This window comes from Tachysurus vachellii, chromosome 10 (genome assembly GCF_030014155.1).
Source record: "Tachysurus vachellii isolate PV-2020 chromosome 10, HZAU_Pvac_v1, whole genome shotgun sequence".
NCBI classification, from domain to species: Eukaryota; Metazoa; Chordata; class Actinopteri; order Siluriformes; family Bagridae; genus Tachysurus; species Tachysurus vachellii.
In genome coordinates, this window is record NC_083469.1 from 27133799 (window position 1) to 27146922 (window position 13124).

Genomic DNA, 13124 nt, shown 5'->3' on the forward strand with positions numbered 1-13124 from the left:
TAACAAACCCCCGATTTTAATTATTTCGAATCAACTGACTTGTTTTGAACTACATATGAAATTACGTAGAAGGAATGAAAGAAACTGGACTCGACTCTCTATGTAAAGACGTTACTGATAGAATAAAAGATCAGACTTTCTTTTCTGCATAAGATATCGGGTCAGTGAGCAGATTCGGGTCTCTGAAGAGATGTCTGACTCGAATGCACCTTTAATTGCTCTTACATTTCTATAGTACTCAGTAGTCACTGATCAACAACCTTTGGACCTTGAGAAAGTTGCTCTGTGGGAGCTGCAGGTTTTTACTCTGATTACACGGCACCTGTTTGAAGGTAGGAATGAAAACTGTTTTAGTAACATGTGTTCATCTTAAATCCAACAAAGCAGCATTGGACTTGGTGCTCTGAGCTGAGGAGAGACACCATGTAGAACATCAGACATAGTTACTAACATCATGCATGTAAAGTGTGAGCCAGTTCAAACCAGTACAGTCCAGTTTAAACCAGTATAATCCAGTTTGGACCTGCACAGCATGCTCTGTTTTTCTTTAGCTGAAAGTGCAAACATTAATTCTGTAGTGTGCACTGTAGGGACTTTGTCTGTGCTTCATCATCATCATCATCATCATGTCGGACCTGCAGGGATTTCACATCACATCTCCTCTCACTGAGAGCATTAACATGTCGAAACGCATCGGATCACAGGTTTATTTGAAGATGGAAAGCGTGCAACCTTCCGGTTCGTTTAAAATCAGAGGGATCGGACACCTGATTCAACAGGTGAGCAAAAGTATTCGCCCCCCTGCAGGGGTATGCACAGGAACCTTTAATATTGTGTGTTACAAACAGACCTCGTTGATTGGGTGCTAGTTCATTTTCTAATAGAAAAGTAGGACTTATTTTTCATTACTTAGCTTAAAAAAATATTAGTTTTTTTTTCCCTAAATATTTTTGTAGTCCATATTTGCTTTGTTTATAAAGTCAAACAACACGGAAGTTAAACTGCACCAATCAGATACCGCGGTCTCATCCGGGGACTCCGACTACGCTGTACTTAGATGGTCAAATATCATAATAATTAGCGATTAAAATATTTTTATAATATAAAAAAGATCATTAAATGAGTAAAAGCTTAATTGTAAACCTAACAATAAAGATAACTAGCGAGTGAATGTTCTAGGTGTTATCCTGCAGGACCGCGGGTGTTCATGGGAAATGTAGTTTTTACAGATCTGTTGTATTTATAAGGATAAAACTCTTGTTTATTTTACATCTCTTTACTTTTTAAAGCTTGCAGGTTCAGATTCAAACGGTGTGGTCTGTTCTTCAGGTAGGATCACTGTAGTGAAATAATGCATTTACTTTATTTAAAAAACTGAGAGTTCTGCTAGAATCCAGATTTTCTGTAAATGTTAAGTGATGTTGAGTAACTGTGTTCATGCTGTAAATGCTGATTGCAGGAGGAAATGCAGGCTTGGCTACAGCGTACGCAGCACGCAAGCTCAACATCCCGGCCACCATCATAGTGCCTTCGTCTTCGCCCAAGCTAGTGTTGGAGAAACTGCAGGATCACGGGGCCAATGTCCGGGTCAAGGGTAAGGTGAGGAAATTAGCAGGTGATTAAATGTACTAATAGAGTATTTATATGAGACACCGCCCACATTTACAGTGTTCTGTCCTACCGCATGGGATATGAGCAGGTGTGGGATGAAGCAAACGCCGAGGCTCTTCGTCTGGCTGAAAGTGAAAACCTCACCTTGGTGCCACCATTTGATCATCCTCTGATCTGGTGAGATGTTTTCTGAGTCTGGTCTAAACCTAAACATACGATCATCATAGTATAAAGAGTGTCTCTGTGGATGCTGCTGAAAAACTGCTGGTACCCAAAAGAAAAAAAATCTGAACCTGAACAAATATTTACAGAACACACATTAACATTTCCAGCATGACGATCAGATAAAGAGTGACTTATATTTTATCTCATTTTATGCAATTGAGTAATAAAGGGTTAAGGGCCTTGTTCAGGGGCCCCCAGTAGTGGCAGCGTGGTGGACCTGGGAATCAAACTCACAACCTTCTGATTGGTAGTCCATCACCTTTAGGCTATCACAACTCTCTACATCACACTGTTCAGTTTGAGATCTGGCTAGTGAACATGATTATGAAGAAAGTGACATTTCCTTAGGAAAGGTCATTCCAGTCTGGTCCACGAGCTGAAGGCGGCTCTGCCATGTGAGCCGGGCGCCGTGGTTCTGTCCGTCGGAGGTGGTGGACTTTTCTGCGGAGTCGTTCAGGGCCTGGATGAAGTCGGCTGGGGTCACGTCCCGATCCTCTGTATGGAGACCGTGGGAGCGGATTGTCTTAACGCAGCCGTGAAAGCCGGACATTTAGTCACTTTACCAGACATTACGAGGTAAAAACCGACTCTAAACTCGGTTTAAATTCCAACACGATCACCTGGAAGTCTGGAACGGAAAAAATCATTTAATGCCGATGTTTCTATTACAATTATAGATCATTTAGTTGCTATGATATTAGCAATAATAGTGTTAATAATAGTTAGTTACACAATATTAGCCAAATTAGTTAGCTAATAGCTGCTGGTTCATGCGAGTCAGGTCATATTATCCAAATAGCTGTAAACATCAAGCTACAACATAATTAGTTAGATTTTAGCTGTTAATATTAGTGACTTTCATTCATTCATTCACTCATTTTCTACCGCTTATCCGAACTACCTCGGGTCACGGGGAGCCTGTGCCTATCTCAGGCGTCATCGGGCATCAAGGCAGGATACACCCTGGACGGAGTGCCAACCCATCGCAGGGCACACACACACACTCTCATTCACTCACGCACTCACACACTACGGACAATTTTCCAGAGATGCCAATCAACCTACCATGCATGTCTTTGGACCGGGGGAGGAAACCGAAGTACCCGGAGGAAACCCCCGAGGCACGGGGAGAACATGCAAACTCCACACACACAAGGTGGAGGCGGGAATCGAACCCCCAACCCTGGAGGTGAATGTGCTAACCACTAAGCCACCGTGCCCCCATCTTAGTGACTTAACAAACAAAAACAAAGACAGCATGCTGTTAATGTGAAAACCTAGTGGTGATATCACAATATACTAGCTGGAAATGTTTCGCTAGTTTCTTCTTTCCAGGCTTCAGAACAAGGGTCTGTGGAACCACAATGTAGCGTCTTATATTCTGATGTGTTCATTTATTTATTTATTGTATTAGTGAGGCCAAATGTCTAGGAGCAAAGACGGCGTGCAGACAAGCGTTCGAATACAGCAAGAGACCCAACGTCATCTCCGAGTTAGTGACTGATCGACAGGCTCTACAGGCAGTGGAGCTCTTTCTCGGTAACGTGTTTACATCAGTCTTTTTTAATTAACCCTAATATAATCTATGTGTATTTTGTGTTCTGTTCCAAATATTCAAACAGCAAATAGCTACTTTGCTATTATCACCTTTATAAAACCAGCTATATGACCATTTTCTTTGCTCTTTTGTATGCATGTGTTTGCACATGTGAAGATGAAGAGCGTGTGTTAGTGGAGTTAGCATGCGCAGCGTCGCTAGCTGCCGTGTACAGCAGCGTGATACAACGGCTGCAGGATGAAGGACGCCTGCGCAGACCGCTAGGCCCGCTGGTCGTAATCGTGTGCGGAGGAAGCAGCGTTAACCTCGCTCACCTGCAGCACCTGCGCAACGTCTGCAAATAAACACACGAGGGCCTGGAGAACACGTAGTGCCGTCAATCATACACGTCCATACTGCACTTCATTAATAAATAACCTCACACTACGGTAACACAGTCACACACTACATATAGGACTACATTTCCCATGATGCTATAGAGTCTCAGATATCACTCTAATTATATTCTCTGATCCTAAAAGTTTTCATTAGGAAATGTTTAAATGGAACATTATGTTAAAGAGAAAACTGCTAGGCAACTGGGAAAATTGAGCTAAAATGACTAAGTGGTTTAGCTAGCAAACAAATCATTGTTGTGTGTGATGTTATAAAGACACTGTGGCCTTGAAACAAGACAAAATGATCAAGAATAACGCTAATTAACTCATATGTGTTGGTTAATTAGTAAGAATCAATGCCACATGGCTATAAATCACACTTTAATTACAATTAGCATCAATTGCTAAGCAAACTTACCAGGAGTTCTGACATATTGCTTTATGTAATTGATAAAATGTTTGTTAAACTGGACAGTGATGCTGGAAACAAGACAAAAAACTAGCAAGAATATCAACTCGGATGTGCTGGTTAATTCTTCACAACTCTAACTCTATAACTTTAATTTTAATTCTTCAACACGGTCAGCAGGTGGCGCTGGTGCTGTTCTTATAGTTTTTGTCCTTCAGTAATGATTATTTTCAGCGTTATGATGTTATGGACTGAATAAAACAAATCATTTAAATACTAAATAAAGAAGGAACACATCCAGTTTTATTAATGTAATTAATGACACAATAAAATGCTTAATATTATTAATATTATACTTTGTGTGTGTGTCTCTCTTCTCTCTCTCTGTCTCTCTCTCTCTCTCCCCCTCACTCTCTCTGCCCCCCCCCTCTCTCTCTGTCCCTCTCTCTCTGTTTGTGTCTCTCTCTCTCTCTCTGTCCCTCTCCCTCTCCCCCCTCACTCTCTCTCTCTCTGCCCCCCCTCTCTCTCTCTGTCTCTCTCTCTCTCTCTCTCTCTCTCTCTGTCCCTCTCTCTGTTTGTGTCTCTCTCTCTCTCTCTGTCCCTCTCTCTCTCTCTCTCTCTCTCTCTCTCTCTCTGTCTCTCTCTCTCTCTCTCTGTCCCTCTCTCTGTTTGTGTATCTCTCTCTCTCTCTCTCTCTCTCTCTCTCTCTCTCTCTCTCTCTCTCTCTCTCTCTCTCTCTCTCTCTCTCTCTCTCTCGCTCTCTCTCCCTCCCTCTCTCCCTCTCTTTGTCTGTCTCTCTCTCCCTCTCTCTCTCTCTCTCTCTCTCTCTCTCTCTGTCTCTCTCTCTCTCTCTCTCTCCCTCTCTCTCTCTCTCTCTCTCTCTCTCTCTCCCTCTCTCTCTCTCTCTCTCTCTCCATACATTTGATTTAATTCTACTCTAACCCACTAACATATATACACTTAGCTGCGCTGATTTATGTTTTCACTTTAAACACAGATAATCGAATGTTCTGATACTTATTTGTTGTTTCTTTTTAATCTTGGTAAAAGCCCTGAAAATAAATAATAAATAAATAAAAACCAATCATTAATAATTTTATCTAAATCAAGTTTGTCTTGAAATGAGTTTATTTATGAATTTTAATATGGTGTCACTGATGTGGCCACGACACCAACAATAAAGGAGGATAAATGGCTGTATGTTTTACTGAAACGATGACATCATCATCACAGCTAACACAGTGTTTAATGTGTGATGTCATCCCTTTTGCTCTCAGGCTGTAAGAACACATTGTTTAGGTCTTGAATAATGGGGTCTCGCTAAAGAATTATGATGGAGCTCAGAGGTTTGTGTGTTCTTTGTTTCTGAGCAGAGATAAAGGAGAGTTAGCGCTTAGCTCTTAGTTCATCTATTGATTCATGGCTGTCAGTTTTGCACTATAAACACTTTCATCCAGCTGGGAAGGAGGAGGTTAATGTTTTGCTTTTTGCCAATGGCAACAGACAAATCCTCCATCTGCCAATTCCAATTAGCGCAGTCAGGAGCAGGGCGGTGTGAGGGCGAGGATGTGCCATGAGTCATGTGTTAATCTACAGGAACTTTGTCTGAACTCCTCGTCGAGCAATTTGCTTCGAGCTGAGATTTTTTCTCTCCCCTGAGGTTTCATCCGAACGCCTGAGCTTCTAACACGTTCCTCCGTCAGAGCTCAGACCAATAACACAAACCAGACCTGCAGTCTTTAAATATTTATTCAGCGCTGATATCACCGGGGGCCAAAACCTTTAGAAGTGTTGTACATTAAACAGAATCCCTGTATCTGCGTTTCATTATCATCTCGGAAACAGTGACGGAAACCATGTTTCAGACTCCGAACGCAGCCAAAAGACAGGAGAAGTGTTGAAATGTGAACCTGGTGGAATGAAAAGTTCAGTGAGAGCCAGTGGTCTGGATTGTGTATGAGGAATTATGAATTTCACGTCCTGTTAAGAGTCAGGAAACTGGAGCGAGGCATGACATCATTATACGGTGTGTGAATCAGGGCAGGAAGTGTGTAAATTTATTTGTACAAGGTCTCAGGACACAATCCACATTCCTGGATGCTGCATCGTAAAGCTCGTATCTCTGAATGTTTGACTGTCTCGAAACAGTAAATAAATCACAGATTTGTGATCACTGATGTTAGCTGACTGGATCTTTGTGCTTTCATCATGACTTCTATGTTTTTTGTTCACTTTGTAGCTCAAACTTGTAGCTGAACTCCAAAACATTTCCCATTTCACCCTAAAATGCAGCATTATAAATAAAGATCTTTTTAAATATTATTCATTCATTCATTCATTTTCTACCGCTTATTAATTATACATTATTAATTATACATTATAGTTCATTAATTGGTGCATTACTCTTAATTAAGAGTATTAATTAAGTTGTTTCGGATTCTTAGAGTTGCGAATTGTTCTGTTCTTCACACTAGTAGAAAGTTTGAAAACACTGCTAGGCAACTGGGAAAATAGCTGTTGAGCTAAAATGACTAAGTGGTTTAGCTAGCAAACAAATCATTGTTGTGTGTGATGTTATAAAGACACTGTGGCCTTGAAACAAGACAAAATGATCAAGAATAACACTATTTAACTCATATGTGTTGGTTAATTAGTAAGAATCAATGCCACATGGCTATAAATCACACTTTAATTACACTTAGCATCAATTGCTAAGCAAACTTACCAGGAGTTCTGACATATTCACTCACTCATCTTCTACCGCTTATCCGAACTACCTCGGGTCACGGGGAGCCTGTGCCCCGATCTCAGGTGTCATCGGGCATCAAGGCAGGATACACCCTGGACGGAGTGCCAAACCATCACAGGGCACACACACACACACACTCTCATTCACTCACACATTCACACACTACAGACAATTTTCCAGAGATGCCAATCAACCTACCATGCATGTCTTTGGACCGGGGGAGGAAACCGGAGTACCCGGAGGAAACCCCCGAGGCACGGGGAGAACATGCAAACTCCACACACACAAAGTGGAGGTGGGAATCGAACCCCCAACCCTGGAGGTGTGAGGCGAACGTGCTAACCACTAAGCCACCGTGACCCCCCTGTTCTGACATATTGCTTTATGTAATTGATAAAATGTTTGTTAAACTGGACCTAAAAGTTGTTTCGGATTCTTAGAGTTGCGAATCGTTCTATTCTTTACACCAGTAAAAAGTTTTATCAGTCGTGTGAGGAAACGTGGTTATTTGTGTCACAATCACAACACACATGACTGAACAGAGTCGATGTTTCACCGTGTGAAGGTCGTCTCCTGCTTTCCGTTCTTTATCTGTATCTTTTGGAGGCAGGCAGCGTGAATGCAGGGTGATATTATTCACTTCCACTCTTTTCATTCAGCACAGGCTTCTAATCTGACGCGGTTAAGCTTGAGCTTTCAGCATCTACGTGCTCTGACACTGTGGGCTTCTTTTTCATTTATCGCCTTCAGCTTTCATGTTTACAGACATAAATTATCACTGAAAGGTTTTGTGAAAATATCTTTTACATCCTGCCTCTACATTATATATCACAGAGAATCATACGTCCTACTCAATTGTCAAAAATTGTGTGGGTGGAGCTTGTGCACATGCTTTATTCTCACCAATCACGAGGCTGATATTAATCATTCCACCCACAGATATTGTATTAAAAGTTTTGAGACTTTGCAGTCCGTTTTCAGTCCATGATCTATCTCGAGAGGCATCACAGGCATCTGCCCCACAGTGCTGTCAATTAAACATGCTACTTAGAATATTAGGCCACGCCCACTGGCCCAGATTTTTAGATCAGTCTGATCTCTGACCTCATCTCAGATGCTCATAGAACATTGAACATAACACGCATGTTTGGCATTATTAACATATTTCAAATAATTTAGACGGCAGTAGACAAAGCGGTTTGGGAAGTCAAAGCCGATGAGATAAAAAAACAAAAATTAAACATTTGGTGACCTGAAAGTACTTAGAAAACCTCTAAACATTAATAAGTACCTAACACGATCTATCTCAATGAACTCACATTAAATGGCTTGTTGGTAAGGGTGCACAAACTTCTGCACTGAACTGTATCCCTTGGTGTTTTTAGTGTGTGTGTGTGTGTGTGTGTGTGTGTGTGTGGTGTGTGTATTTGTCACACTAGATGGGGTGTGTGTTTAGTGCAGGTGAAGAATGTGTCTGTTTCACATTGGTGAATTTGTGGAATGTTCTGGATGCCAGGATGAGATTGTGAGACTGCTTTCACACTGAGCCGATACCAGACACCTCATAGCAGGTTAATAACAGCTTAAAGACACAGTTATGTTGTTATACTGTGTTCATTACACACTGCACTGTTCGGACAGTTTTAGGTGTGGCTTCTGTATCTGTCAGTACTAATGACCCAAGGAGGCGTGGCTTCTGTATCTGTCAGTACTAATGACCCAAGGAGGCGTGGCTTCTGTATCTGTCAGTACTAATGACCCAAGGAGGCGTGGCTTCTGTATCTGTCAGTACTAATGACCCAAGGAGGCGTGGCTTTTGATCCATCCAACAGTCACAATGAACGTGTTAATGAATAAGTGTTGTGTACCATTATTCTAGCCATTAAAAAAAAGTTACTTGCATGTACACAAATAATACTTACAGTTTAAAATAACTCCTGAATATTTAATCATTTGTATCAACAGATAAATAAATGACGTCTTCTATATTTTGTGTTTTGATCTGTTTGTCTTTAATCTGTTGAGGCTTCCAGGTTGTTCATCTGTTTTTTGATACACACAGCAACAGTACAATGAGAAATAGAACTTTGTGTGTGTGTGTGTGTGTGTGTGTGTGTGTGTATGAGAGTGAGAAAGAGGAAAGAGGGAAAGAGATGTGATTTTTTTTAGCATGTTACCAGGAAGTACATAAGGTCAGGTTAGAAACACTGGACACAGTGTTTACAGTCAACATCCAGTCTCATTTGAATATGTGTGTGTGTGTCTGTGTGTGTTTGTGTGTGTGTGTGTGTGTGTGTGTGTGAGAGAGAGAGAGAGAGAGAGAGAGAGAGAGAGAGAGAGAGAGTGAGATCAGCTACATTACTTAATGAACATGTAAATAACTGAACAAGTTCAACCAGGAAACTGATGCTGATCGAATAGAAATGTAACTGAGTTTTGAGCCGAAGTCTTGTTATTTAATTAGAAAAGTGAAACCTTCTAAAGAACAGAAACTTTTTCTGTGTATCTCTTTTTCCCCTCACACAATGATTAGCTTCACACAAACCGGACAGACGGTCAGGTCGTTTCCTGATACGTGACCTGTTAAGAAATTTCCATACAAGACTTTTCTCAGAGCTGCGTGGTATAAATAAAATTCCTGAGAATTTCAGAAAGGGAAGTGTGACCGTTGCTGTAAAAGTGTTTAGATTCTGCACAGATGTTATTACGTTGACTGTCTGACGTGATAATGCAAGAGAATAACGGAATCACCAGCTGTTTTTATCCCAGACTATTCCACTTTATCCTGAATGTACAGTAGCTGATCCACCACGACACATTTGGAGCTTACAGTATGTAACTTAAATACTAACAGAAGTCTACGTCACTTAACATATACACAGTAAATATTTACCACAAACCAAATCCAGGTAATGGAAATTCTTCACTTCACTGGATAAATGAACTTCTGGAATGTTCTGCTGTAACCTCCATAAAAAAACAGGAACTAAATGTCGGTAAGTTGCTGTGGTATAAAAGCAATAAAGCCTTCCATGCAGTGCTGTTACAGGAAAATAATCGACTTCAGGGTGTCGCTGATTGTGTTTCATTCTTTGCATTATGGAATCGAGGATATGGACGTGATGTGAATTTCATATCGTCCACCTTTTCTGCGAGGTTTTCGGCTTCATTCCACTTTTGCTTTTTCATGTTTTACTACAGTGTCGAGTTTCACTGTGGTCTCGATTGAGCTCTGAAGTGCTGCAGATTTACAGGGAGTTCACTGATGGATTGAGCAGACGGGATTTAACTCCCTGTCAAGGTCACACACACACACACACACACACACACACACACACAGACACACACACACGCACACACACAGAGCACTGGAGTAAAGCCAGTAGTTTTGTCAGTGCTTAGATTTACCCTGTTATCCAACACATTATTTACCCAAATGACAGAACAACAACACCCTGTCTCTCCCGTCTCTTTAGAGCTCCACTAACAAGACCAGGCGTGGATCATTTTATTCCGTCTGTCATTAAAAGCCATAAAATGGATTTTCTTGTTGTTGGTAATGAGAGCTGACAGTTTGGGTGGAGTTCCCGTGTGTCTGCTCCATGCCTTATGCTGCTGTAACGAACATCACGCTGAGCAACACATCACCTCGTTACTCAACACATGGTCTTTATTCTACTTCAGAGCGATTTTGGTGTGTTTCCTGCTCCAACTCTCCCAATTAAAATGTGTTAATTAAGTCACTCTGAACTCTCTTAATGGGTTCCTGAACTGTCTGGAAAGGCTTTTGAAACTAGTCTGATAAGTCTCTGGAACGCTCAGGAGAAGGTTTTCTCCTGATGTTTCCACCACACTACGCTAATAATACACTCCTGTGTGTTTTGTTAGAACACACTCATATATTCTGCATTACGTCCCTTGTTAAAGGTGTGTTAACGAGCTGGTGAGTCGAGCAGCCGGAGACGTACACAGTGCAGGAGAAACTCATACACACAGACCTGCACACTCCTGATGTTCTGACCCACATGGCATAATAAACCATTGTGTAATTCTAAGTGCTGTTTATGAAAACACAGAGCTGACTCTTCCAGCGCAACACACACACACACACACACACACACACAATTCTAACAGCAATTAAATTAAAATCACAGTCTTTATAAAAAGTTATTACAAGAATAATACATTAGGGAATGTAATATTTATTATTTATTACTCAGTGATTTATTAGTTTCCTCCACAGGGTGGCTGGGCGCTCCCTTAGAGACAGGGTGAGGAGCTCGGTCACCCGGGAGGAGCTCAGAGTAGAGCCGCTGCTCCTCCACATCGAGAGGAGTCAGCTAAGGTGGCTCGGGCATCTGTTCCGGATGCCTCCTGGACGCCTCCCTGGGGAGGTGTTCTGGGCATGTCCAACCGGGAGGAGGCCCCGGGGAAGACCTAGGACACGCTGGAGGGACTATGTCTCTCGGCTGGCCTGGGAACGCCTCGGTATTCCCCCGGAAGAGCTGGAGGAAGTGTCTGGGGAGAGGGAAGTCTGGGCGTCCCTGCTTAGACTGCTGCCCCCGCGACCCGGCCCCGGATAAGCGGTAGAAAATGGATGGATGGATGATTTATTATCTGAGTAAATTACAAAGTCATCTGAAAAGTACATAAAGATTAATGTGAAACAAGTAAATAATGAAATAAAATAGACACGCCTCCTTTACTGTCACTGACACATATAGGACACGCCTCCTTTACTGTGACTGACATATATAGGACACGACTCCCTTTACTGTGACTGACACATATAGGACATGCATCCTTTACTGTCACTGACACATATAGGACACGCCTCCTTTACTGTGACTGACACATATAGGACACGCCTCCTTTACTGTGACTGACACATATAGGACACGCCTCCTTTACTGTGACTGACATATAGGACACGCCTCCTTTACTATGACTGACACATATGACACGCCTCGTTTACTGAGACTGACACATATAGGACACGCCTCCTTTACTGTGACTGACACATATAGGACACGCCTCCTTTACTGTGACTGACACATATAGGACACGCCTCCTTTTTGTAGCCAGTTCTGCAAGTGATTACAGGGGGGCTGTTTGTCTGTTGCTATTTTAACCCTCAGGATTTCCTTCTACTTCCTGTGTGTCCTGGATTGAAACTGTGTGTGTGTGTGTGTGTGTGTGTGTGTGTGTGTGTGTGTGTGTGTGTGTGTGTGTTTTAATACACTCATACATGCCGTGCAGTGTCTTCTATACTAATTCAAGCTATTCATGGTTTTTAATAAATTTAATGTAGCTTTATAAAATGACAATAAAATAATATACTATTATATTAATATATAATAATATACTAGTATAGTAATATATAATAATAATAATAATAATAATAATAATAATAATAATAATAATAATAATAATAATAAAAATAATAATAATATACTAGTATAAATTACTACAGAATGAAACACTGGCCAACTTTCTCATACACAAAACAAAGTACTGGATTTATCTGTCTAATGTAGGACTGTGTGTGAACACTACAGCAGCAACACGGCTTTGTAAATGTTTAACGTAAAGCAGATTTCATTTTAGAATTTTTTGTGAATTGTTTTTGTCACTTTTTTTAGTTCTTTAGATAAGATGAATGTTTACATTTTCACATTCAGAAATTTTTTGTTTCTATGGAAACGCACCGTCACCAAACAAAGCATGAAACTATCATATGATTAACAAGAGAAAAGTTTGTGATAGACGTGTAAAGAGTTTTAATTCTAAAATAATTTTCTACAATCAGAGACGTTTCATCACGGTGTGGAGCTCTGAAAATGTCACCAGCGAACAACAAGTCTGACAAAGAATGCTTTTGGAGCTCTAAACTTATAATTACTATAATTACAGCTTGACATGAACTTTACATATCAACCAGCTTCAAGTCATTTTCATCCCCATCATCACGCTTACGTTCCATTAGAACATCTCAGAGCAAAGTGCTTTTATATTCAGTTGTGGTTGAGATTTTTGACTGTAGCTCTGTATCAGAGAATCAGACGTGAGTATTTTACATAGCATGTTAATGACTAACTGATTTATTAGTGTTTTCCACCTTCATAACTTCCTGCACTGCTTTCCACCGATTGCACACATTTTACCATCAACACAAACCCAGAACTATTTAATGTT

At 41.0% G+C, this 13124-nt stretch overlaps 1 protein-coding gene across 1 annotated transcript; it reads left to right on the top strand.

The window, feature by feature from the left end:
• The first annotated feature begins 256 nt into the window (after positions 1-256).
• On the top strand, positions 257-4515 carry sdsl (serine dehydratase-like). The gene is made up of 8 exons (XM_060880553.1): positions 257-332; positions 591-779; positions 1290-1329; positions 1460-1599; positions 1700-1788; positions 2185-2412; positions 3251-3375; positions 3551-4515. The coding sequence occupies exons 2-8, from the start codon at positions 627-629 to the stop codon at positions 3736-3738; spliced, it is 963 nt and encodes a 320-aa protein (XP_060736536.1). The 5' UTR covers positions 257-332; positions 591-626; the 3' UTR covers positions 3739-4515.
• The last annotated feature ends 8609 nt before the right edge of the window (positions 4516-13124 follow it).

Bases quoted from the DNA above. Each gene is read 5' to 3' on its own strand.
- sdsl (XM_060880553.1), top strand. From the start codon at position 627: ATGTCGGACCTGCAGGGATTTCACATCACATCTCCTCTCACTGAGAGC. The intron at 1,330-1,459 runs GTAGGATCACTG...TGCTGATTGCAG, and splicing joins CGGTGTGGTCTGTTCTTCAG to GAGGAAATGCAGGCTTGGCT. The intron at 1,600-1,699 runs GTGAGGAAATTA...GGATATGAGCAG, and splicing joins ATGTCCGGGTCAAGGGTAAG to GTGTGGGATGAAGCAAACGC.